Source organism: Canis lupus, chromosome 18, assembly GCF_011100685.1.
Source record: "Canis lupus familiaris isolate Mischka breed German Shepherd chromosome 18, alternate assembly UU_Cfam_GSD_1.0, whole genome shotgun sequence".
In the NCBI taxonomy this organism is placed as follows: domain Eukaryota; kingdom Metazoa; phylum Chordata; class Mammalia; order Carnivora; family Canidae; genus Canis; species Canis lupus.
This window is the reverse complement of record NC_049239.1, coordinates 49,695,215-49,722,051: the sequence shown is the minus strand read 5'-3', so window position 1 is coordinate 49,722,051 and position 26,837 is coordinate 49,695,215. Positions and strand designations below refer to the sequence as shown.

At 43.9% G+C, this 26,837-nt stretch overlaps 2 protein-coding genes across 16 annotated transcripts in view; one reads left to right on the top strand and one right to left on the bottom strand.

The window, feature by feature from the left end:
- Nucleotides 1–26,837, bottom strand: part of TESMIN (testis expressed metallothionein like protein) — a 39,976-nt gene that overhangs the window by 12,751 nt on the left and 388 nt on the right. For 9 of the 15 annotated variants that reach the window (XM_038563669.1, XM_038563668.1, XM_038563675.1 and 6 more), the window contains exons 2-7: nucleotides 26,072–26,658; nucleotides 22,838–22,996; nucleotides 20,606–20,726; nucleotides 18,087–18,163; nucleotides 14,600–14,691; nucleotides 11,106–11,177 (exon numbers count right to left, since the gene is read on the bottom strand). In XM_038563669.1, the coding sequence (XP_038419597.1) occupies nucleotides 11,106–11,177; nucleotides 14,600–14,691; nucleotides 18,087–18,163; nucleotides 20,606–20,726; nucleotides 22,838–22,996; nucleotides 26,072–26,581 (1,031 nt within the window). In that variant the 5' untranslated portion in view covers nucleotides 26,582–26,658. The remainder of the gene's footprint in view (nucleotides 1–11,105; nucleotides 11,178–14,599; nucleotides 14,692–18,086; nucleotides 18,164–20,605; nucleotides 20,727–22,837; nucleotides 22,997–26,071; nucleotides 26,659–26,837) is intronic. The other 6 variants (XM_038563674.1, XM_038563676.1, XM_038563672.1 and 3 more) reach the window with 5 other exon arrangements.
- On the top strand, nucleotides 2,019–2,387 carry LOC119864260 (histone H2B type 2-E1-like). Its single transcript, XM_038563685.1, has one exon. The coding sequence runs from the start codon at nucleotides 2,019–2,021 to the stop codon at nucleotides 2,385–2,387; it is 369 nt and encodes a 122-aa protein (XP_038419613.1).

Here is a 26,837-nt window from a genome sequence, read left to right as displayed (position 1 = left end):
TAAACTGAAAGATAAAGAAATTAGATTGCGGCACATCATAAAAGACAAAGGGATTAAAAACACAGAAAAGAGGTTAAGAGGAATGGTGCATAGTTAGAAGGACTAGCAAATGGCAGATCAGCATTACAGGACAGAAGAGAACTAAGGTAAGAGGCTGTGGAATGAGGATGCCTGTGAATGTTCCAGAACTGTTGAAAGTTGTGGATCCTCTGACTTCAAAAACTTAACGAGCCCCCAAAAAGATAAATACAGAGAAAAAAGAAAAGATAGAAGGGAAATGTTAAAAGCCTCAGAGAGAAAAAGACAGATTATCTAGACTGGCAGCTTACTTATTGTTAGAAATAATGGGAAAAAAAAAAAAGAAATAATGGGAAATAGTAAAAACAGTATCTTCAAAGCTCTGAAAGGAAAACCAACAATCCAGAATTTTATACCCAAACTACCCTTATTCACTGAGGTCCAGGCCAGGCACAATTCTTCTCTTGTTCTACATACTTTGCTGAATGACTTGATTTATTAACTCTTGCCCTTCACTTTTTTCAACTTTATGTTGAAGATTTTTAAATCTTTATCATCAAACCTACTCTCTTACCCTAAAATACTCATTTTATTCTTCCACTAACATCATGAAAGGATTATCTACATCTGCTGCTTATCCATCCTCGTCACCCATTCACCTTTTACTCTACCTCACTCCAACTTTCTTCTCTGCCCCACTGGCTCTCAAAAGCAATCAACAACCTCCTTACTGGGGATGAAAGGACCTCTTCACTGCACGTCTGTCTCAGCTGCTGTGACACTCTTATGTTCCAGAAACACATTTTCAACTTCCTGTCAGACATTTTTACCTCCAATTCAGTGTGTCTGGCCTTTAACTTGCAATCTTCTCCCACCCCTCTCTGTTCAAGCTATGCTCCCTCTCTACATCCATGGGGCCACCCATGGCTAACATTATCCCGAGTCCCTTCTGATAGTTACCTTTCCCCACACCTAAGGAGTTTTCAAGTCTACTGATTCTGGCTCATAAATGTCTTTTTAAAAATTTTATCTTTATACAAGTAAATCACATTTGTTGAAGACAAGTTTTTGGATATCAATAAGCAAAAAGAAAAAAATTATAATCACTCAGAATTCCACATATGACCATTTGGTGAACATATTTCAGACTTTCTAAAACTATGCATACTGAAATAAACATATGTTGTTCAATTACATATTATACACAAACAAAAACAAGATCATATTCTATACACTGTTTCAGTGTGTTTTTGTTAGTTATCAATATCAGTAATCAGTTTAACTACTTGTTTTTATTACTCATCAATATTATGAGTATTTCCCACATACATTGATTTAAACACCATTTCAGTGACTACACAGTGTCCCCTTCTACAGCAGCATCATAATTCAGTTAATAACTCTCTTCAGGGAAACCTGGGTGGTGCAGCGGTTTAGCGCCTGCCTTTGGCCCAGGGCGTGATCCTGGAGACCCAGGATCAAATCCCATGTCGGGCTCCCGGTGCATGGAGCCTGCTTCTCCCTCTGCCTGTGTCTCTGCCTCTCTCTCTCTCTCTCTCTGTGTGACTATCATAAATAAATAAAAATTTAAAAAAAAATTAAAAAAAAATAACTCTCTTCATACTGAACATTTAGGTTATTTTATATATTTTGGAAGGTAAACAATACTACACCAGTGGCACTGGCCTCCTTTCCATTCCAGAACCCTGTTCCTTCCTTCTCTTGCCACAGGGCCTTTTCATGTGCTATTTCTTCTGTCTAGAACACTCTTAGTCATCCACTCTCAATCCACTTCCATCTGATTAACTCTCCTCATCTAAATACGCGCCTTAGGGAAGCCTTTGCTGGCTTTCATACTTGATCAACTCTCCCCTACACACACCCACTACTACTCCTTTGGCACATTTTCCACATTTCCACAATGACCTTTATGTATATGATTATTTTATTCATGTCCATCTCCCCCTTAGACCGTGTGTGTCAAGAGGACAGGCAGGAGGATGGGCACCGAGCATGGGCAGCAGCCACAGTCTGGGGGCCGCAGGGGACATGGTTCTGGTGATAAAAAGTCCAAAAAGCATAGCCGGCGCAAGGAAACATACTCAATGTATATCTACAAGGTGCTAAAGCAGGTGCACCCTGACATCGGCATCTTTTCCAAGGCCATGAGCATCATGAACTCGTTTGTGAACGATGTGTTTGAACGGCTGGCTGGCAAAGCTGCCCAGCTGGCCCAGTACTTGGGCCAGACCACACTGACATCCTGGGAGGTCCAGACGGCGGTGCGTTGGCTACTGCCTGGGGAGCTGGCCAAGCATGCCATATCTGAGGGCACCAAGGCCATCACCAAGTACACCGGCTCCAAGTGACTCAGGGCCTTCTATCAATAAAGAGTGAGCTGCTCCCCAAACAAACAAACAACAACAACAAACTATCTTGTTCACCTCAGCCTTCCTCACTCCTGAAATCACAGACATTCAAAAATATTTGTGGAATAAATGAGTAAATGTATATGTCTGTTTTTTTCTTAATTGCTACCATACCTGCCTCAGTTCAGGTCTTTCTCACCTCTTCTACAGTCTTGTGATATAGCCTCTTAACTAATTTCACTTTCAACCTCCTCTATTTTGCCATCAGTGCTAATTTCCTAAAACATGTATCAGGCAAAAAGAAGCAAAAAAAAAAAAAACAAAACAACAAAAACAACCTGTAATCAGAAAAACACAAAATAAGATGCTATTGTGCATATTGTGCATTCCTGGTGAGAATGTGAAATGGCATAGCCACTGTGGAAAACGGTATGGGAGTTCCTTAAAAAGTTAAAACACAGACTTACTATATGATCCAGCAATTCCACTTCTGGGTATATCTACTCAAAATAATTGAAAGTAGGGACTCAAAACAGATGCTTGTACACTAATGTTCACAGCAGCATTATTCACAGTAGCCAAAAAGGTGGAAACAACCCATATGTCCATTACCAGATGAAGAGCCATACAGAATGTGGTCTATACACACAATGGCATAGGAGTCGGCCTTAAAAAGGAATGAAATTTTGATACATGTTACAGCAGGGATGAGCCATGGATGCTGGGTGAAAGATGCCAGACACAAAAGATTTTACTCATATCAGGTCCCTAGAGTAGGCAAATTCAGGAACAGAAAGTAGAACAGAGGTTTCCAGGGACTGGGGAGAGGAGACAACAATTATTTACTGGGTACAGAGTTTCTATTTGAGATGATAAAAAAGTTCTGGAAGTAGATGTTGGTGATGGTTGCACAACATGGTGGATGTAATTAGTGCCATTGAATTGTACATTTAAAAATGGTTACAATCATAAATTTTTTCTTATGTATATTTTACCACAAAAAAACCCTCCATGACAAAACAAGATATACAAAGTATGTATGGAATGCTGCCATCTGACTGGGGCAAAAAAAAACTTAAATAAATAAATTTTAAAACTTCAAAAAAATAAGGTGGTACAAATATGTCCACACATATCAATAATGACAAAAAGAGTACAAATGGATTAAAGAAGCCTATTAAAAGATGTGAATTATTAGATTTGCTTTTTTATAATCCAGCTATAGTTGGACTGCAGAGGTCACACCTAAAATAAAACACCCTCACAGAATGTGTGTGCAGAGAGGAATGAGTGGGAGTGTGCTTGGTAACACCAACCAGAGAATACAAGGGTGACAACATGAGTGTCCACAAGGAAAGTACTTAAGGCAAAAAGCAACAGGATACAGAGTATATTTAACAGTTGATGGAAGCATTCAACAAAAAGATACAACAACCATAGATTTATATGCCCTTTACTACAGACTCAATACATATCAACCAAATGGGATTATAGGGAAAAACAGAAAAATCCCAACCAGTGAGAGGTCTTAACATATTTTTATCAAAAACAGATAAATTACACAACATTTAATAAACATTTAAGCAACAAAATTAACAAACCAGACCTAATGGATAGTAAATACATCCAACAAGTACAGAATATACATGTTTAAGTTAATATATTTTAAAAATCAATCAAACATTAATTCATAGAGAAAGTCTTTGTTCATTTCAGAGCATTGATACCATAGAGACCACATTATCTGACCACACAATAATCAAAGCAAAAAATTAACAATTAAAATGTAGTTTAAACATATATCAACATACATATACACATACACATCTGGATACTACAAAATGTGCACCTGAATAACTCATGGGTGAAGAGAATGTTACAATGAAAATTTAAAAATATTCCAATTGAGTAACAACAAAAGCACCTCATACCAACTCGTGTGTGCATTAAAGCAGTGCAGGGGCTAATCTTAAGGTTTAAAGGCATTTCCTAAAAAAAAAAAAAAAAAAATTAAAAAGAGAAAATAAGCATTTAGCACAAAAAGCTAGCAAGGCAAGAGAGTAAAATAATACAGGTGTGCAGGGGAAATAGTAAAGAGCAAAATTTAATGTACCTCTGAAATAGGAAACAGAAATATAAGCAAGAAAATCCAGAAAACCAAAAGCCAATGCCCTGAAAAGGCTGACAAAATAGGCCAACTTCCCATAGGAAAGATCAAGAAAAAGAAGAGAGACATGCAACAATAGTGGAAACTTAGAAAATGTACAAGGTACAGAGACAACTTTTAAAACAATACAAGAATATATAAATAAGAATATACAAGTAGATTTTAAAATTTAGAGAATTCAACAATTTTCAAGAAAAATGTAAAACATCAACATCAACTCCAGAATAAATAAAAACTTAGAAAAAGCAATAGCAATGAGAGAAAGTGACCAGGTAGCCTGTCCCCTTCTCCCACTGCAGCCCACAAAGATCCCCAACCCCAAAGGTTTTACAAGCAGAGGGGTTATCACACTTCAAGGACAAACAAGTGCCACCTAACCTGAACTTTCTCAGAGGCTTCACAGAAGAGCCTGGGGTAGGGGTAGGGAAGCCTAACAGTGCATTTTATTAGAAATACAAAACACTGGTTTTGTAAAACTAAATTTTAGACATGGAAGAAAGGGAAATTGTAGATCTACTCCACTCTAGAAAAGATGCAAAGCCCTAGGCAGAATTATTAGAAAACCAGATCGTGCAGTGTTTACAAAAAGGTAAAATAGGTATATCATGGTCAATTTGGGTTCAATCCCTAGAGTACAAGGATTAACATTAGAAAATTTATTGTAATAGATCATATTATAAGATTAAGAGAAGAAAACAGTGATCATTTCCACAAATGCAGGAAAAAGACTGATAAAATTCACCACTCATGTATAATAATAAAAAAAAAAAAACAGAACACCTATGTTTAGGAACATAAGAACTAGAAGGAAACCCCCTTAGCTTGATGCAGGTGTGCAGTGGAGGAGCAGCCCTTCCACAGTAGCCACTGTCCCCCTATTCTACAGCAGTAGCATTTCAGATGAGCACGTGGGTGGCTCCACTCAAGACCACAATTCCTGGCTTCCAACCTCACCTAATCTGAGCACAGGACAAGGTTCTGGCCAGTGGAGCAAGAGTGGAAGTGATTTGGGCAATTTCTGGTTATGCCTTGAAAGGTGAGAAGGGTGCCTTCACCTTTTTTTCTCTTCCCTAGAGGCTGGAATGAAGGTGAAGGTGGGGAAGCCTTCCATTGAGGACGGCAGAACAGCTGACAAGGGAGGCTGATAGACTAAGCTGAAGCTGCCATGTGAGCCCCCAAAAGACTGCAGTTTAGAGTCTCTATTATACAGCATGTAACCATGGAGTATATCCTTAAAACCTATAGCAAATATCTTATTTAGGGCCAGGCAAGGGAATATTAGAAGTATTACTAATAAAACCAGGAGCAAAAGTACTTCCCAACATGGTAGAGGCTGTGGTAGAGGCCCTCGCTAATACGATACGACAAGAAAAAAAGAAAATAGAATAAAGATAGGGAAATATGTCATGGTCCTTACTTGCAGACAAGACAGTTGTTTAAATACAAAAGTGAAGGAGGTCCAGAGACGAATCATTATAACAAGTGGGATCCATGCACAGAGCAGGATTGAGAACCCAGAACCAGAACCAGAACCGCACACAGACATCACACCCTGACAGCCAACATGAAATGTGCTGCATATCACTGGAACTATATTAATGTTTTGCAATAAATGGTGCTAGACAATTAGTTGTACAAATGGGGGAATAAATGAAATTAGATCCCTACCTAATCCCATTCATAAATATCAATTCCAGGTGCTTTAAGGCCAGAAGGAAAAAAACAAACTTCATAAATTTAGAACAAACTCTTAACAGCACAACTATTTAAACTTGGGATATGGCTGGATTTCTTGAATTCCCTTCAAAATTCCCTGCAAAATCACTTCCCTCTCTGAAAAGGCCCAAACTGCTCTGCTCCAGTTGGTAGCAGCAAGAGAGCTAACAAAGCACCGTCCTCTACGGTCTGAGGCTCCCCTGCTTGACAGACCTGGTGGAGATGGGCTTCAGGGCTCCAAATCTCCCATGGCAGAAAGTCTGACTGCCAGCTGGTGGATGAACCAGTGTGGCTGGCGGTCTCCAGGAGCACACCCAGAGTTTGTGCTTTCACCACTGCTGTACATGGTCTATGTGTTCTTTGCTCTAGGGACTCGCACTGGCCCCCTTCCATGGGCCACTCTTCCTGTTGCCTAGGAAACCACATCCACAGCCACCAAGTGAGCTTTGGTGGTCCCTCTTTTGTCTGTGAAACACATGAAGGAGCATCACTCTGTTATAGGTGCTGTCTTTGAGACAGAGATTACTTTAGTGCTGGGAAGTGGGCAACATTTCAATGCTTCTGGGTAATTCTACTCTGCGACTTAACAAGAAAGTGAAAATGCTGCCCAAGAAAATAGTTCGGACACAGGAACACCGTACTCTAGAATTTTAGAGTCTCAATGTGTTTGAAAAGACCCGAGATGACATATATTCTAAACTTATTTTTAATTCATTGGCCATTCTGACAAATTCTTCAAAACACTTTAAAACATTGGCATTGGGCAGCCTGGGTGGCTCAGCGGTTTAGCGCTGTCATTGGCCCGGGGCATGATCCTGAAGACCCAGGATCTGGTCCCATGTCAGGCTCCCTGCATGGAGCCTGCTTCTCCCTCTGCCTGTGTCTCTGCCCCTCTCTCTCTCTCTCTCTCTGTCTGTCTGTCTGTCTCTCATGAATAACTAAAATCTTAAAAAAAAAAACATTGGCATTAAATATTTAAAACCTTTTTAGATGCATATTTCAGCATTTCCTAAAAATTTAAGGAGCCCCCTCAGAGGCCAAAAAAATCATAGAAAAACAAAAATTTAGAGAAGGAAGCTAAAGTTGAAGGCTGCAGCCATCTGAGGGTATCTGTGATCCCGAAACCAAAGGCAAATGTGTTTAAGAACATGTAGAATATGCCAGCCATTGCTCTAAGTGTTCTACATGTATCGACCCAAAGCCTAGGGCATACCCCAGCAGGAGATCAGCTCCATGAGCTGGCATCAGACTGAAGAGTGGAGGGTCTACACCCAGGGAGTGAGTGAGTGCGCTAGGAAAATATGCCCTGCAGAAGAAAAGGCAAGAAAATGCATCCATCTGGACACTGGCTTGGGAGGAGGGGGCTCATCTGGGTTTGAATTCATACTGTGTCCTAAAATAAGATCTTAGGAAAAATTTTAAGTTGTCCAAATTGGAAGTGCCACCAAGGCCAAAGAAGAAGCAAACACAAACTCTCCCTGCAGGAATGCACCCTCAGGCCAATCTCAGAATTCCTGTATATAAAGTCCCAGTGATTATAATTTACAATTTGTAAATATTTGCAAAATACATGTGGTAACAAGTGAAAAATCAAGAGAACACTAGAATCAGACAAGCAAAGATTAGAATTTTGAGCTACTGAATGTGAATTAGAATATTTGACATTTTGTAACAGAAAAGAAGGAATCTAAAGTATAAGTAAGAAAGAGGAGATTATACAAAATGATTACCCAGATTGGATCTTTTAGCCACAGGATTCTGATTAATTATAATTATTATGTAATATAATTATATAATAATTATAAAATTATAATCAGAGACAAAAGGCCATTTGAAAAACCAGTATTAGAGACTGCCCAATCTATGATTAAAATCTTGATTTGGATTTGATTAGGGTGAAAACAATGCGGATGATATAACTGCTCCTAACAAATCCCACCCAGCATCTCAGCAAAAATTGAATCAAAATGAAGGATACTTAAAAAACTTTGTTTCGATTTGCTGACTAATGTATTTCAGGACTAATTAAAACTGTGTGGAAAAGCATCCATACCCGTAAAGCGGGTTCCTCCTTTCAGAGTGAACTAACTCAGGAGACCTCTTTCCCACAGAGAGCACTCCTCCCCACTCTGTGAAGTTACTGCCCAGAGGTCTGGAATACCACACTTATGTCACAGCCTACATAAAAAAAAATCCTGTTACAGAAGTGACTTTCACAATCAATGCTTTTATAAACTACATATGAAGCAGATCAATGTTTAAAATATATGAAAATATTAAGACATAGGTAGCAGTGGAAAGGGAGAAGTGCACTGCTCACAAACTCTTAAATAATCAGTGAATTTTCAATAAGATAATCACAAAACATTTATCTACCTTTTTATTAAGTTTACATCAATGCCATTTTAATTGTATAGACTAATTTTATCATTTAAAAATAATTCCCAACTTCCGCTGACTAATGACACATCACAGAAAGGTCGAAGTCCATTATGTAAAAGTTTCGAGGAAACCAGGAGAGGATTTAGCAGGGGTGGCTCTAGCTTCTCTGGAAGAGGGAGGGAGGGACATGGGTGCAGAGTGAAACCCTCACAGGGACAAGCGGTAGATAATCCCCCCAGAAAGCCTGAAAACAGAAGCCAATAAAACAGTCGCTTCTAGGGAGGAGTCCAGAGAATGGGAAGAGGTGGAACAAGGTACTATTACTTTCCATTGTCATCTGGCTATTGTGACTGATTTTTACCCATGTGCGTGTATCGCTGTGATTTTCAAAAAATACAATAATGTGTTTCTCGCTTCATTGATGGCCAATTCATAGCAATCCCTCTGGACCTTTCTCCTACAATACTCCCAGTGAAGCAAGACCAGCACACCCCAAGAGAATGATCTTCTGTCACTGTAAGAACATGACTTGTGGGGAGAAAAAGAGTAAAGGAAACTGAAAGCTATCTCATTATGTGATGGTGGGGCAGGCCACAGAGCATCCACTCCCAGCAAGGAGTCCCGGCCGAAGCTCCCCAGCACCTGCAGCGCACGCACAGAAACAGTCATGTTGCCGCCAAGCACGGTCGGCCACCAAGAGACCTGGTGGTTGCCTCTGCACAGGTGGGTGAGTTTACCCACTCCTCAGCCTTTCCGAAAACAACCCTTCCAGGGATCATTGGTTTCTCAGTGATTGATGCCAACAAACCGTGATGCACTGATCAGAATGCCACGTGTTCATTTCAGGTGCAAATAACATCCCCTTCCAGGGCTCATCATGCTTGAGGCCCCCAGCTTCTCAGCGTGGAGCTCCCAGGGCAGTGAGATCACGGCCAGGCGGTGTGACGTGCTGAGCGTGGGGTCGGAGGTGCAGGGTCCTGAAGCAGGACGTGAGTGCCGTAAGCCTCTTGCACACAGCACACATCCTTTCCCTTGAGAAGGCGGTGCCCACGTCCCTCGGAGACAGTGCCTCCTCTGTCTGAGAGCACAGGACACACTCTGAACCTCCTTTTCCTTTGTTCCAATGCTGACCCAGCCCACCTGGGATGGCAGATTCTTTCTTTAATGCATCAGTCACCTATTAATCTGGAAAACTGCTTCTGGGCAGGAAGCCATGTCCTTGGGCTTCCATTGTGGGGTCATCAGTAAGTTAAACCCTTCTTAGAGCCCCACCTGATAATCTCTACATCTTGCTCTAGGCTTCCCAGGTCATTGGGTCTCCCCAGTCCCCAGACAAGACTACAGCTGGGCAGCTTGGTCCCCAGGCCCGCCCTAATCCTGGCTCTGTCCACTCTACACGCTACCACTTTGTCTTCCACCGCAGCGGACGTCTCCATCTGGGCCAGCCACTCTGGCTCGACAGTGTCACGCGGTCCAGGCTTTTCCCTCCGCTCTCCTTCCTCCTCACCCAGAGCTGCATGTTAGTGGTCTCATGGCGCGTCCAGCGTTCAGAGAGGTGCGTGGCTGGCATTCACAGACTAAACCAGGGATAGCTCAAATGTTTTCACATGGTCAACCCTAGATTTCAGCACTGCTTTCGAAAGAAATGGATTTGTCTTTTCAGTGAACCAAGTTTCTCGGACTTCTGGCTTTGTACCCACTTGTATACCCCCCAAGTCACTATCCCATCAGCGGAGCTCCCAGTGACTTCAGCAGGAGCTCTGCAATGGAAAAACCACGTGGAGACAGGTTAGACATCAGGATGAGGATGGATTCCCCCTCCAACATGTCACCTCAAAGCCAGGCAAGCCTTCAGGACAGAAACCGGGCAAAGCCGAGAGCAGGGCAGGCAGCATGAATACCGTCCACACGTGGCAGAGCAGGAGCAGATGTTGGATCCACCTCCCATGTCAGCCACACTGTGTGCCCATGGCCCATGACTCTGCTGCACAACCTGCCCTACTGCCCCTGCCTGAGCCTCCTGTGAGCTGGCATCCGTGGGGCAGGATTTTTCTGAGAAAATTCAACATGAAGTGAACCCATCCACCAAACTTGTAAAAACCAGGATGTGGAAATGTCATAGTTAGGGTTCCACAAGGATGTCATGGTCAGCACCTGTCCGAGGGGCAGAGATGTAAACCAAAACCCAAGAAAGTCACACTACGGGAGGTGCAAGGCCGGGTCCTTTACTAAGTTAATGGGCCAAGATAATCCCAAGAGACCTGACCCAGGCTTGTGCAGAAGGCACGGCGTCTGGCGGCTCTGGCTGGCGGTGAGTGCTAGCACATGGCTGTCAGACCTCGGCTGTAGACTGTGCACTGCTCGCCACCGAGGCTTGTCTGGACTCTGTGCCACTTACTGACTTCTAAACAACCTTATTTCTATTTAATAATGAAGGATTTGTGATTACTTACAATTTCAGACACTGGGATTTGGTACAGTTACATGGCTTTTTAGACTTTGTGTCCCATGAACTAAGAGTTACTCTATAAAGATTAAAAAAGAGAATATTCAGATCATTACTATTTAAAAGGAGAATTAGCTAAGCATCTGGTGTTTTTGAACAAATACTGAAAACTTCAACACCAGGGAGTTATGGGTATTATTTACTGGAGCCTGATCATGAAATGGAAGTGGTGTGCATATCTACAATATGATGGATCTAGCCTGGCCAATCCCACCTGTGTGCCCACAGATCCCCCAGGGGGTCGGAGGGCGGGATTCAGAACAGGACCCTATCGCTGTCCCCTCCCCAAGAAGCCTTCTGGACTTTCTTCCCTTGATCTGTTTCAACCCCTATTGTGTGGGGACCCTCACACCAAATAGCTCCTTTATTTCAACTGTTTTGTATTTTCCAAAATCTGAACTCTGACAAATAGTATAATCTCAAGAAGAGGTGAATCATCACTCTATGTTGTTCCAGCAGTGTTAGAGCTGTCCACACTCTAGAACTACCCCAACATCAAAGCAGGTTTCGAGGGAGACCTCTCTCCCAAGTGCTCTTGGGGATCAGCCCAGGAGCCATCATGAGGAAGATCAGAGGAGGAGAGACACATTAGTCCTGGATGCTAACTATGAGGGGCTGCTGTGGATTAAAAATCGGGAAAAGCTCCAAGTGCTGCTTTACAATACTGCTCACTGAGGAACTTCGAATATTAGTTATGTGAGAAGTTTAATACACTGAGGTGGAAAGGAGGGTCCTGGCGACAGGGCTCTGCTGCATCATGTGTGGCCATCTCATACAGCAAAGCACTCTTTGAGATGATGTGAGTAGTCTTATCTCAGGCCAGGGACACAGCTTGCTCTAGGGCTTCCTACAGAAACCACAATGGTATGTGGCACACGCTTCACGTTTGCCACAGTATCCACGTGGAGCACGGAAATACTCTGAGCCGTGGTCGTAGCTAATACAAATGCCCGGAGGACAGTGTGCCAGGCAAGCCCCTTTGCTTGTACTCTGTGCACTCACCTACTCAACTACCTGGAGTCCCAACTGGGGTCCATCCTAAATCCTAGCTCAGCCCCTCATTCCCTGTGCCCTGGCACAGGTTCCTCCTGCATGGGCATGCCGGACTTAGTGGCCTCCACCCCAGCCTCACCATCGAGGCTTCTGTTAGCAACACCCCATCCCCTCCCATACTTGGTACCCAGCTCACGGAGGAGCTGCTCTTACTTTTGGAGATGCTCCCATTTTAAAGATAATGTCCCAGAAACTACATCACTGAATGCTATATTAATTTATTATTCCTCGGGTTTACTTTTCCCCTTTGTACATAGCAGAACGACGGCTTTCTGTCCCCAAAGGTGCCTGAGGGTGGCAGATCTGGCTACACTGCCCCCTGGCCCATGCACCCTGATTCAGACACAGGCTATGCTATGCAGAGGAGTGGGCTTGCACACCTACTTCACTGACCTTGCCCTCAGCCCTAAGCCCTGCCCCAAAAATGGGGCCCACAGTGGCCTGGCACTGCTGTCCAGAGCAACAAAAATTCTTTCCTTTAAAAAATGGGTGGCTCAGTGGTTGAGCACCTGTCTTCGGTTCAGGGTGTAATCTTGGGGTCCTGAGATCGAGTCCCACATCAGTTTCCCTGTAGGGAGCCTGCTTTTCCCTCTGCCGGTGTCTCTGCCTCTCTGTGTGTCCCTCATGAATAACTAAAATCTTAAAAAAAAATGGGATGGGGTGCATGGAGACATTCCAGGGGTGACCTGCCACAACTGTGGGAGGACAGAGTATATATAGCTCAGTGAACAACCTGTATCAGGAAGATAACAATAGGCATTTCCTGAGGGATCATCAAGTGGTCAGGACTGTGATAAGTGCTTCAGGGAATACCAAAAAATACACGTATAAAAATTTATAGTACCAGTCCAGGAGTAATCCAACAAATAATTTGGGACATGAGACATATAGGATTGAAAAATTGGAGGACAGAAGATAATATATAATCAGCTGTCAAATTACTTGATACTGATTGTCAATGACATAAAATTCGAAAACAATAGTTTAATATAGATGGAAGAAGCCAAACTACTTTGGAAGGAGATAGAACTTGACAACACCGGTGAGGTCACAGATACTTACTATCCGCCACAAGGGCATTTTGGCAGCCATGACACAGAGAGACCTCGGATTGCACCGGGACTCCAAGAGCACACACTTGAAATGAAGCATTACAAGCGCCAAATTCCCTTGAATGCTCCAGACCAGCTAAAGCACAGAGTAATGCCACACTGTTGGCCAGATGCTCCCAGATTCCGAGAAAGATAAAGGGAGTATAGTAGGGATGGTAACATCATAGGTCATGCAGGGTAACCAAAGGTGGGAGGCTGCCAGCAGGAACTACAAGTCACTATGCAGCTTCTGTTTTGCTCAGAAATGTTGAAGAGCCATGATGACAGGACCGAGTACCATAATAGTGACTACACACCCTCCCTGATCTCTCATCAAGACAGTGGAGCAAGGAGAATGCTTCACACAGCCTGATCCCGTCCAACGAACTGAAAGCCATCGTCTGCCCAGGTACCATGTGACAACCACCAGAAAGACAGGCTGTTCAAACCACAGCAGCAGTGAACCACGAGAGCCCCCAACACGCTCCAGCGGCAATGCAGAGGGGAAGGCATTGACAGATCTAGAACTCTGCCAAGGGGTTGGTTTGGCCTTCCACACTGCCCCTAGTCATCCCTCCTCCCACTCACCAACGCCATGAGCCCAGCAGTGGCCTGGAGAGCACCTGAGCCCATGGTGAACACATCATCAACTGCATGACCTGATTGGGATGTCTGACAACATTGGATTGTGTACCCCAAACCCACAGAGGCAGGAACAGACTGACCTCTGTAACCAACTCAAAGGCTCCACGAGCGGGACGGGCTGTCCCGTCCACTGTTAGCAGATGAATGTTCCAACCAGCTTGGTTAGTTTAATTAGTTACAATTATAGATGTGACCTTAAAATGGCAACACAAGGCCCCAGCTAAGGGCAGCCCACATCCATGTGGACTGTGTCCTCGGCACCTGCCACTCAGTGTGGCCTGACCCATCAGGGACTCGGCAGCAGGCAAAGATGGCCCATAAAGACGCTCTAGGCCATCATCGGTGTTAAGTGCATGCCGCAGCATTACTGATGTTGATGACTGCGAAACAGAAATAAACCATCTCAGTTTAAACTCATATGAGACCAAGACAGAGCTCTAAATGGCAGCAGACCCCTGAATCACCGACACGGGACAGTGGACAAAGTGGAAGCCCTTCCAGCGACAAACCAGACACACAGGGCGACATTGTGAGTGGTGCTGCTTAATGTAAAATATATTGTTTAGAGGTCTTCAAGGCTTACAGTTGATTTAGAACTTAGAATAAACTCTTATATTAAAGTAAGTGACAATTGATTGCTTTTAATCCTTACCCAGCCAAAGTTATTTTGGGTGGTCCTGGAAGAGTGGATCCCGAAGGGAAAATAGACCCGTTGACTATGGACGGTAAGGCTCCATTTTCAAGCTGTGTAAAGTCAAAGACAAGCATATTTCTAATTAGTACATGTTTTAAAAGTTCCATCCAGCCAACCCCTAGGTATAGACAAAAATAACTGATGTTCTTCTGGAGGTTTACAACCCAATCACTTTACGACGTCAGGCCCCACCACCATGACAATTCCCCTCACACTGGAGTGGGCTCTGGCCCAGGCTTCTCTGCAGCAGTCGGGGAGCCTAGCCCATGGTGTCCCAGACCCTCCCGGCCACCGTGCCGGGGACGAGAGAGCCCTGCCTGTGTGGACTGGGGGCCGCAGGGTAGGGATGCAGGGCCCGGCAGCCACACACAGCAGTCAAGCGGCTGGCCATGGACACTATAGGATGGCTTTTTCATTTTTATGACTACAAATTATGAATTAAATTCCATCACAAACTTCTGTAAACTGAAACTGTTCTTTAATTATGAGTACATTCTTGGTATAGCATAAGAGCTCTTGAGGTGCCTGGGTGACTCAGCTGGTTGAGCGTCTGCCTTCAGCTCAAGTCATGATCCCAGAGTCCTGGGATCAAGCCCCACATTGGGCTCCCGGCTCAGTGGGGAGTCTGCTTCTCTCTCTGCCCCTCATCCCACTCGTGCTTGCTCTCCGTCTCAAATAAATAAAATATTTTTAAAAAATCTGAAGGCTTATCAATCATTAGTGTCTCATCTAATAAAAATAAAAAACAACTTTGTAGTCAGTTTCAACAAGTCCAAAAGCAATGTCACAACCTCTGCCCCCTCTGTGTCCTTTGTTTTCCTGGCTTTCATTTATTTTTCTTTCTATTACTCACAGCGTGGCTCACAGAGGATATTCCCAGGAAAAGGAAAGGGTAGCAAAGTCAGGAATGACCTAATTCTTTTAAGCCTGAAGAAATGTAAAGTATTACATAAATTTAGGTTTCAACATGATTTGTATATGTCACACTTCAATACCCTATCCTGTTCACCTGGATGAACACTTGAAATTCCTCCCCTGAACACTTGAAATTTAAAAGTAAGCTTTATATAAAAAGTACAGTCTTGCAGGGGAGCGGGGAGGGGGGGGTGGCGGGTGCACCTGGCCAGTCCAGTCGGGAGAGCATGTGACTCTTGATTTCAGGGTTTTGAGTTCAAGCCCCATGTTAGGTGTAGAGATTACTTAAAACTTAAAAAGTACAGTCCTGGAAAAACAAATATTTTATTCATCCTACTCATTTTTTTCTCTCTGCCTCTTGTTAAATTGTGTGTTATCACTGTCTGTAGGGCTGGAAAACACTGAGAAGCCACCCTGGGTCCATGCCCTTCAGCACAAAGCCCTGTCCCTCCGGGGAGCCTCACCCCAGGGGTCCCTCCCTTCCGTGTGGAGCTCTGCCCTCCTCACTCAATTTACAGGAGGGAAGCATTCACAAATTACTGAAACCTCCTCTTTCCCATCACCAGACACCTATCAGGCCTATGTCCCCAGTGACAGTCAAAACCTGAGCAGTGTTTTAGAGAAGGGATTTCACAGTTCTCAGGATCGAGGCAATCCTTTGGATAAACCAGGTACAATTTCTCCTTTCCCCTTTGCTTATTTAGCCCCAAAATAAAGCAGAGAAAAAGAGTTGTCTTAAGTATGGCATAGGTAGTAAATCTCGAGCAGCTTTATCCTGGAACCCATGACCTTCTTCAGCAAAGGTTGGCCACTTAGGAGTAAAGACGTGAACTCCAAGGCAGGGTTCCTCACTCACATCACCTGGGATCTCGCAAAAACGCAGATTCTGGGTCAGCGAGTCTAGGACAGGGCCTGAGATCCTGCATTCTAATAAGTTTCCAGATGATGCCCAGGCTCCTGGTCCGTGCACCACAGTGTGAGTCATTACATGCTTAAAAAATACAGACTTTGGGGGCATCTAGTCAGCTCAGCTGGTGGAATGTGTGACTCTTGATCTCTCGGTTGAGTTCAAGCCCCATGTGGGGTGCAGAAATTACTTAAAAATAAAATACTTAGAAATATATATACAGAACTGGAAGTTTGGCAAGAAAGCAGCAAATGCATTCCTAAAGTGGTTGCTTCAAGGGTAAGAAGTCAGAAGCACCCGACATGAGGCCAGGAATAACAGCCAAGAAAAGATGGGGAGGTGGTGGACAGACAGGAGTTGTGGTCCAAAGGGACCTTGTGATGTGCAAGAGCAAGTCCAAGTGGGTCTCTCTGGTTGGGGCTGACACAGTGAAGAAAGGAAGATGGTGGAGTGGAGGCAGCCAGAAGGCAGGAGGCTTGTGTGCAGCATCTGCAAGACTCTGCGTCAGGTGCTCAGGGGATCACAGCTTAGGATCTCCTGCACTGATCAATACTCTTTGCCCTCCTGGCTAACGTTATCATTTGAGAAATATTTATTTACTCACTTGACTAACATCTGACTGTTTATACCTGCTGCCCCACAACCTTCTTATCTCAAGGCTTTAAATGCCATCTACATCCATCCTTCCTCACCTTCTGTTCCCTTCCTCTTGCTCACTCCATCCCCTCCCCCTGACCCCCTCATCACTATCTGCTGTTTTCACAGCAGGCTGACCCTGTGTTGTGCTCTTTTGCTTGCCTGGGGTGCTCTTCCATGTGACAGTCACACGGCTCACCCTCTCCTCTCTTTCAGGATTTTGCTCAACTGTCACCTTCTCAATGCAGCCAACTGTGACTGGTCCGTTTAAACCTGTATTCTGCCTTCCTCTCACAGAGCCTCTGTACCCTATGCCCATTCCCTGCTCTCCTAGCATATAATATAGTTTATGGACTAGATTTGCCTATTGTCTGTCTCCCACACTAAAACGCAAGCTGCAGGGGGTAGAGTCACGTGTTTGCTTTTGCTTTTGTTCAGGGGGATCATTTAGCATTATTAGCTCACTGATGTAGTCCAAGTGCTCTGACCAGCGCCTGCCCTATTGAGCGAAAGTCACTCCATGTGAATGTCCTGTAAGTGCCAGGTTTGGTTCCAGTTCTCAGTTTACAGAGACAAACTAGACTCATGAGATCTCTACTCCTGTGGATGCAGGCAAACAAACAAACCAAAACACGCAGAAATGCTGTGACCATTGAAGAAGGCTCTACACCAAATGGGAGATTTATGCTGGTGGATAGACAGCAGGGCCGTAGAGGAGGCAGAAAGGTGGTCTGGAGGCTGTGGGGAAGGGCGAGGCGGCCCCACCTGGCAGGCCCAGAACTTGTCTGCAATCATTCCATTCCCTCCCAACACCCAGCGTCTGACACCGTGGGGAAGCTACTGAATACTTGGAAAAGGTTTTACCATTGATTTTAAAACAGGATAAATTATGTTTCCTGAGTAATTCCAACTTCAACAATTGAAATTTTAAGAGAAAATAATGCCCAAATGTACTTTTTTTTTTTTTTTATTAAAACAATGACTCACTTGTTGTGTAATGAGATTTAATTTTGCTGGTACTGGCAAAAATCTTCCTACTAAAGTAGTCATTGGTTTAGGGACATCTGTAAGGAAGACAATTAAAATTAATTGATAACATATATTGTTCCTTTTCTGCTTGCACATGGAAGTACAAACATGATCATGTATCAGGGATTTATCATGTGCAAAATAATTTAAACATATCCTGATCCTATTTGTTTTTTTATTCTGTAAAACTTTTTGAGTCATGTTTTTTTTTTTTTAAGTTATTACCACCCTTTTTTCTTGGCCATAAAACTGCTTAACTTAAGCTTTTAGGGATAGCCTACTATACTAAAAACGAAACTGTTGCCAGGTGTCCAGGTTCCCAAACTGTATGACTGTGTCTGGGTGCCTGCAGGCGCATCAGTGAACTCACCACAGGGTCATGGTCACACAGTCAAGGAAAGCACAGCGACATCTGTTGGACATCATGTGAACTACTTTCAATTTATGTGCATTCTTTTTTTCAAATGGTTACTAACATACTAGGAGGTAAATACTTATTGGGCTATTTGGACCCAAAACTATTTAACTGCTGGAACTGATTGATATTTGGTCTAAGGGTGCAGTGAAAAACATTCCTGAGATATGCAGGCCCTTGCAAACCTCCATGTTCAATAAGTCCAAGCTGAGGAAGAAATGTGTCTTAGTGTTTCAAATCCCCTACCAGCTGAACACACTTCCTGCTCCAGGCTTATGCATCCTTTGAGTGATGTTACCTTGAGACTTCGGTAACAAGATGCATTTATTTTATGCTGGTATTTCATATGTACCTTGTTGGGGGGGGGGTATGATTCTATGACAAGGAAGGAGATTTAGAGAACATTGTATAAACTCTCTCCTTCTGTGGACCTAAAGGCATGAGGATTTTGTCATGTTCCAGAAGGAAGGGAATTAGGAAAGAAGCCTTCTCTGCCTGTGCAGAGGATCTGATGCCACTCTGACCTACAGGGACTGGAGCCAGAAAATCCATGGTGGGACTGGACCAAGGTCTCCTGGAAGACAAAGCTCCAATCCCGATTCTGCATCACAGGAAAGTAAATGCCTTGAAGGCATGTTATGGTCCTGAATAAAGAGACTATCAGGATGGGGTAGGAGTTGCAATATTTCCTATAGCCTTGAACTCCAAAGTTCCACTGAAATGACATCTGTATTTAATATTGATCTAAATTATAGGCAAGTACAGCATGGGGAACATAGTCAATAATACTGTATCAACTTTGTGTGGCAACAGATGGTAAGACTTACTGCGTTCAGTTCCCAATGTATACAAACGTCAATCCACTGTTGTACACATAAAACTAATATAATGTGGTAGGTTAATTATACTTCAACAAAAAGTAAAACAAAAATAAATCATTGGCAAGGTCAGCAAAATATCTGATAATTAAAATATTCTGATTAACTCAAGATGTAGAATTACATGATTATGTATATAATCCATATAGAGATGCTTAGTTTTCAAGAATTAGGGTCTAACTTTTACAAACACAATCCTAAACTTATGCTATTTATTCTTTCATTTATCATTTATAAGTAATTTGAGGATAATTATGTACTTATAGGTCATGTATTATTATGCCTGTTTAAGGATGTTTCTGAGTGAATGGCAGAGAAAATCAGCATTTGATATACTTATTTCAAAGTCATGGTGATTAAAGCATAATCATCGTTCTCACTAATTATATGAAAATGTTTCCATTTGAATGTATATAATTTAAACCACACCTGAGGGGCGCCTGGGTGGCTCAGTGGTTGAGCAGCTGCCTTTGGCTCAGGTCATGATTCCGGGATCAAGTCCCACATCAGGCTTCCTACATGGAGCCTGCTTCTCCCTTTGCCTATGTCTCTGCCTCTCTCTTTGTCTCTCATGAGTAAATAAATAAAATCTTAACAAAAGGGATCCCTGGGTGGCGCAGCGGTTTGGCGCCTGCCTTTGGCCCAGGGCGCGATCCTGGAGACCCGGGATCGAATCCCACATCGGGCTCCCGGTGCATGGAGCCTGCTTGTGTCTCTGCCTCTCTCTCTCTCCTGTGTGTGTGTGTGTGACTATCATGAATAAATAAATAAAATCTTAAAAAAAAAAAAAATCTTAACAAAAGAACAGACAAAAAAACACCACACCTGAACCATTAACCCCCCCACCCACCCAATTCGGGAAAGGCTGATATTTCAACCCCAGTTCCTTCTAGGCATATCCACTTGTTGGTAAAAGCAATCATTTGTTAGGATCACAAGGCTCTCTGCAGTTAGGGGAAGGAAGCACAGGGTAACTATTCAAGAACACAATGTACATAAATTAGTCTATAAAGATTTTTGTTTCTATTCTTAGTTCACTCATAAGGGCTCTGAGGTTTGCCAAATTGCCTTTTTAATAACCTAACTGCCTATTTACTTTTACTCTATAGACAAAGCCAAACATATTCACTTACCAACTTACATATCAAATATGACATATTTTTTTTAATCAATGTACTCTGTACCTGACTGTAGATAATTATTTTGGTCTTGATACTGAGGAACCAAATGAAGTGCTTTTAGTTCTCTTGTCCCAGAATTGTCTATACACAGCATTTGTGTACCCCCTTTCAACTGACATATCACCTAAAATGAAAAATAATGATCAGGTTTCATTTTTAAAAGATATCCAGTAATATGAACCTAAATAAACTTAAATCTGAGAAAATAACTTTAATCCAGAATTTAAGTTTCAATGGAAAAAAAATAGCAAGATGAAGAACTGTTTTCCATTTCTTACTCTACTCTTACTCCATGTCTCACAGGGCAAAAATCCCCCAGGAAGTGCTTTGTGAGATGTGTTCAGTGTGTGAATACAAGTTCCTGCTCATACCTTCCTCTACAGGTTGCTGCCCACGGAGATTTAGGGTAAGGATGGGGTGACTATGCACCAAAGCTTCCTTCGCCATCCTTATATTCCACCATCTGCGTGAATGAAGAGTACGTGGATCTGCCCAACCCCAGTCCCATTAGATCCAGTTAACTGTAAGAAAGACTTCATCCTCAACACCATCCCTAGAACTGGTCACAGACTTAGAATAAATAATCTTTTATTTTACGTTACTCTTTCCTGCTATGTATTATTATTTTACATGTGGGTTTTTTTTAATGTCCATTTATTTTATTTCCTACAAGTACAGTTTAGAAAGGTTAATCCAAGAACTGGAAGATTCTAAGAAGCCATATCAGTTTTCCTGGGCCTGACTGGCTTTCTCAGATCACCTAGTTGGATTCTGAGCATAAATAAATCCTTAGTGAGCCAGGTGAGTCCGTCAGTCAAAGACACAGGTCAAGCAAAGCCCCCCCCGCCCCGGGTGCCATCTCATCCAAGGCAGTGAGGTGTGAATATGAAGGCAAGAGAAGTCATGGTTTCTGCCCACACACAGCTTCTAATTCTGATGGTAAAGCCACAGATACCCAAAGAAGCTGTGGTCTCGGACTTCAGGTTGCCTTAGGGTTTCCCAGACAGGAAAGCCCAAATAAGCATAAAGGATCGATGTTAGCAGAATAACACACGTAGAGACTATGTTAACAAAGTGCTGATCACTGGGTCAAAACTTTAGATCACCCTGACATTGGATAAGAGGCCAGTATTCGTGTTTGGTTGGCATTTTATTTGTATTTAGAACATAAAGCTATAGCCACACACATACCTACACACGCACACACACACGTGCACAAAGCTATAGCCACACACATACATACACATGCACACGTACACACGTGCACAAGAGCAGGCTCTCCTGGGCTCTGCCTGGGCGTCCCCCACCCTACCCCCTGCCCCAAGAGCGAGCACACGCTACCCAGTACTCTGTTATAACTGGAAAAGTTCTCATCCTGCTCACCTGGTCCAGGTATCCTGGAAAAGCTCTGCTCTCGGAACCCATGCACCTGAGCAGAACCACAGACAGAGCGGCAGGTACTGGCATATGCCACAGTTGAGCCAAAGTCTGTGATGAGCTCATTTTCAAATATTTCCTAAAGTATGTGCCTTACAGCCTAGGCTACCTTTCTTGGAATAACGAGCTACCAAGGAAAAGGCAATCTCTGGTTCTTTGGACTCTGCCAAAGGACAGATGGGGCCCGATCCTCTGGGCCCCTCCTTCCCAGTCCTCACCATACTCAGACCAGGAGCCCCAGATACACCACTTACAAGCAGGCCAGGTAGCATCTCTGTTTTCTTATCTATGAAACGTAGATTAAAATAATGTCTAGGCTATAGTACTGACGGGAGGATTACATGAAAACACAAACATGCCAAACAATCACATGAACCACATGTGTAATAGACTATCTCACGCGAGTGTCACTTGGTATAATCAGGAATTTGAGGGCAGACGGGACAGGAAGCAGCCCCATCTGCCAAACCATGCAGCTCTGCAGGCTGCCCCACCCCTGGGCCCACCCCAGTCTGCACTGCCAAGGGGACTTGTGGTTCCTCTCCTCGGCAAGTACAGCAATGTTCTAATCTTTGTTTGGTTTGTTAATACCTGAGAAATGAGAATTTCAGAAGTGAACAGAGCATTGGGAAGGCCCCAATTACATTCTGCTTTTGATGGATGCAACCAAAAATGTGGACTCAAGTAAATAGGATGAAAACCAGTGGCCAAAATCAACAATTCCTATGGTCTTAGCAATGATCAGAGTCAAATATTTAAGATAATGTTAGCGAGACACGTTTTCTTGGGCATCATTACCATTGGGTTAGAGTCTTTCTTGTGAGAGCAGCCAGAGGTGTCTTCTGCTTCTTGTGATGAGGGGAACTTGCAACAGGATTCAGGGCCAAGAGGGTTCTGAAAAGCTGCTTCCTCCGGATTGTTACTTATAATTGTACCACCTGCTTCCTTTATTTCCACCTAAAAAAAGCAATTGTTATTTTAGAAACCACACTGTGGACCTGGGCTTCACAGTTGCAAACTAGAGAAAATTCTGTGTAGAAGTTATATGTTTTTTTAAAGATTTATTTATTTATGTATTTATTTATTTATTTATTTATGAAAGACACAGAGAGGCAGAGACACAGGAGGAGGGAGAAGCAGGCTCCATGCCAGGATCCCGAGACTCCAGGACCGCGCCCTGGGCCAAAGGCAGGCGCCAAACCACTTGAGCCACCCAGGGATCCCCAAAGTTATGTTTTTAAAGTAAAGAGCGGAAAGCCTTGGTGGCTCAGCGGTTTAGTGCTGCCGTCAGTCCAGGGAGTGATCCTGGAGACCCGGGAACGAGTCCCACGTTGGGCTCCCGGCATGGAGCCTGCTTCTCCCTCTGCCTGTGTCTCTGCCTCTCTCTCTGTGTGTCTCTCATGAGTAAATAAATAAAATCTAAAAAAAAAAAAATAGCATCCTTACCTTTACTTCTTCTCTATTATTCACCCTGGAGGGGGTGGGGGGGAGGAACACAACAAGGAGGGTGATAAGTCATCTGATCAGACTCTCCAGGAACTAAGGACCCTGAGAACCAAAGCGACCTGTCTGCAAAGTGTGAAGGTGTGATTTTTTGATGTGGTGCTCATGCTGTCTCAAACACACTGTGTAAGGAACTAAGAAGACGTCCCAGTTGCCTTGGTGCCTCTCAAGCTACTCAACAGCCGTCCACTCTAAAGGAGCTGGCAGCCTTGTGGGACCTTCCCCCAAGTGGCCTCAAATGTGGATCCTTTCTCACCATTCTTAGAGCATGCTCATTAAGTTGTATTAAATGTTCCAAATGATTGTTTTGGTTTTTTCTCAAGAAGCCTACAATCCCGGCAGATGTTTCAGTGATACTGATAATGTATTTACAGCAAAACTTACAATTACATGGTAGCGCTTTCCTGAGTGGCAGGATGATAACTAATAAGAAATGCTGAGGGCAAGGAGAGTTGCCAACTCTGTCTCTAAGCCATCTTCTCCAACAACAGCCAACTCAGTGACGCACAGTGAAATCAGCAGAGGGTGAAATGCCAGTGATAGTACTGAAAATTAATGGAATTTAAGAACGAAAGACTCGGTGGTTAAAAAAAAATTACCATCAGATTTGAGCGTTCCAAAATTGTGAGGATTCCTTCTAAAGTTTGCTAAGAACATGAGGAGGATTGGGAACAGTATCCAACCCACACTTTGCATTGTCCCTGCCTTCCTGAACCTGCCCAGAGTGCCCGTTTGCAGAGTACAGGAGAGCCAGGTCCTGGGGTCCTTCCAAGAAGACAGTGATTGTAGGGTTGCATTCTGCAGACCTCATATAAAATCCCAGCTCAGGTAACAATGTTTCCAAGGTATAGCTATGGCTGTGAATACGGAGATGTGGAACAGTGAGATTGGCAACCCACACAGGTAATAATTACTGGTAGGTTCCTTAGCACAGCAGACTAGCAGGAAGGTATACATCTTCAAAAAGAGGAAGGTTTAGCTGTATTTCAAGTTATGGTTTTATTTTGATAATTCAAATTTTATAGAAAAGAGAAAATTTTAAATTTTATTCTGCTTTCTGCTTTGAGGAACTTACCAGGCACACGCCATCTGAGTTTATTACATCTAATTTACCACTCTGTAACTAACAAGTACTTACATAGTAAATTTATCAACTCAGCCACATGCAACTATGATCCAAACTACTTATACTCAGCAAAGTCCCATTTTTACAGAAGAGATAGAAATAAAGGTCAACGTGGGAATGAATTTCTAGAAAAAGGAAATTAGCAATTCATTCTCAGTATTTACTAAAAATAATCCCATTCTGTTTAAATGATAAACATGTTCATGCTGTATCTTTTTCATTTTACTACCTAACTAGGAAATAGGCAATAAAATATTTAAAAAGCAAATAAATATGCAAATACCCTCTCCTCTATTTTGTTAACTGCACATTCTGTTAAAATTGGATTACATTAAAAGAGAATTTTATGATTTTGACATAAGCTAGTTCCATTCCTGTTCTGGTAAATTCTCACTGGGTCCACTCTGTACAGGAAGGCAGCCATACTAAGCCCAACAGGCAAGAGGTGCCAAGAACCCAAGTCTGGCCTGGAAGCAAAGTGGAGCGGGGGCCATTTCAAGCCATTTGAAAAAGATTCAAGGAAGACCTGTATCGTGGGTGAAGGCTGGTAGGACTGGGTGAGCTCTAGGGTTCCTCTATGTCAAACTGCGAGGGTGGTTGAAGTCTAGCCTCTCCTCTCCAGCTTTCCTTTACACTAAAGAGTAGTGATTGCATGAAAGGAGAACCAGAAAGGCAGAAATTTCAGCTCCTGAAGCTCTGGCTGATTCCTGAAGTCAGGCTACAGTCATCCAACACCAACTCCAAAGTGCTCTGTGGAGGTTTAACTTAATACTACAATGATTTTGTGGCTAAGTAATCTAGGTTTTCAAACCAGGCCCCCTTAGAGGGCCAATACACATACCCTTGGGATCGTTTCCTTTAAAAATTGATTTGTTTAGGTTCAGCAAGAACAAAGCAGAAAATCACCAGTGATGATAGCTAAAGACACTAGTTAGGGTAAAATTAGCAGGAATTCACGTAGACTCTGATTTATATTACATATGGTTAAGGAACAATCCCTTATTAGCAGAGAGAAGCTCTCATGTCTTGATTTCACGAAAACACAATTGCATTGCATTTTTTCCCCCACTAGTGACTGGGAAACACAAATGAGGCTTCTTTCCTAAACCCAGTGATAGCAACAGGCCCAGGGCCACACACTTCTAGCTGCTTCCCTCTTCTGCTGCATGCTCTCTGCAGTGTTAGGCTACTTTGAACCAGTTGCTCAGGACCTCATCTCCTGCAGGGACAATGGCTTGGCGGGGTAGTCAACACCAGGCTTACAAAGGGAGGTGCTCAGCTGGAATGAGTGCATCCAACCAGGGATGCTAGTGACGTGTGGAAAGGCTGGAGAGGGGAATCTTGGCCCGAGCCAATGGTCTCACTTCTCTATCTTGGGCGGGGCACCGAGGTCGTGGGCCTACTTGCCACATGGATCTTACTGGAATCACCCGGACACCGGGGTGGGCAGCTCCTTCCCGGGCCCAGGCGCCCAGCGGCACCACAGCAGGACTCCTATGCGGCGCCAGCAGGGAGGACAGGAAGTGCACGTTGTAGGGCTGCGGCAGTGGTGGCAGCGGCTGCGGGGCCACGGGCAGCACGGCGTCCTCCAGTGGGGGGAGCTCGGGGAGACTTGGGTATTCCGCCAGCATCTCTTCTTCGTCGTTGTCCTCCACCACCAGCTCCACTTTGACTTGACTCTCACAGTCCCCGTGAAGCGGGGGGTTGAACACGTGCAGGAGGGGCTCCTTGGGGTCCGCAGAGCTCAGATACGCATCCTTAAACACGTGGAACTCGTCCTCCTCGTGCTTCACCACTACCGGGGGCTTCAGGGTCAGGTTTTCAGAAACAAACGGATTCTCGGCACTGAAAAGGTCTGTCACGATCTCCTCCTCCGGACTGGACATCCTGCTAAGCAGAGGGGCCTCCTCCATGTCCACTGCCAGGACCTCGGGCCGGCATCGCCCCACACCCCTAGCCACTGGATTCCTTCCGGCCTGGAGCCGAGCACCTGCAAGGACACACCAGGTGAGGTGGGCGGTCCGCCCCGGAATCCCCAGGGGGTCTCTCCATCCCGAGGGCCAGGGAGGGTGAGTCCACCATCCAGAGGGTCTGACTGGGGGAGGGGGGCAGTGTCCCTCCATCCCGAGGGGCGGACCGGGGAGAGGGGGTCCCTCCATCCCTAGGGAC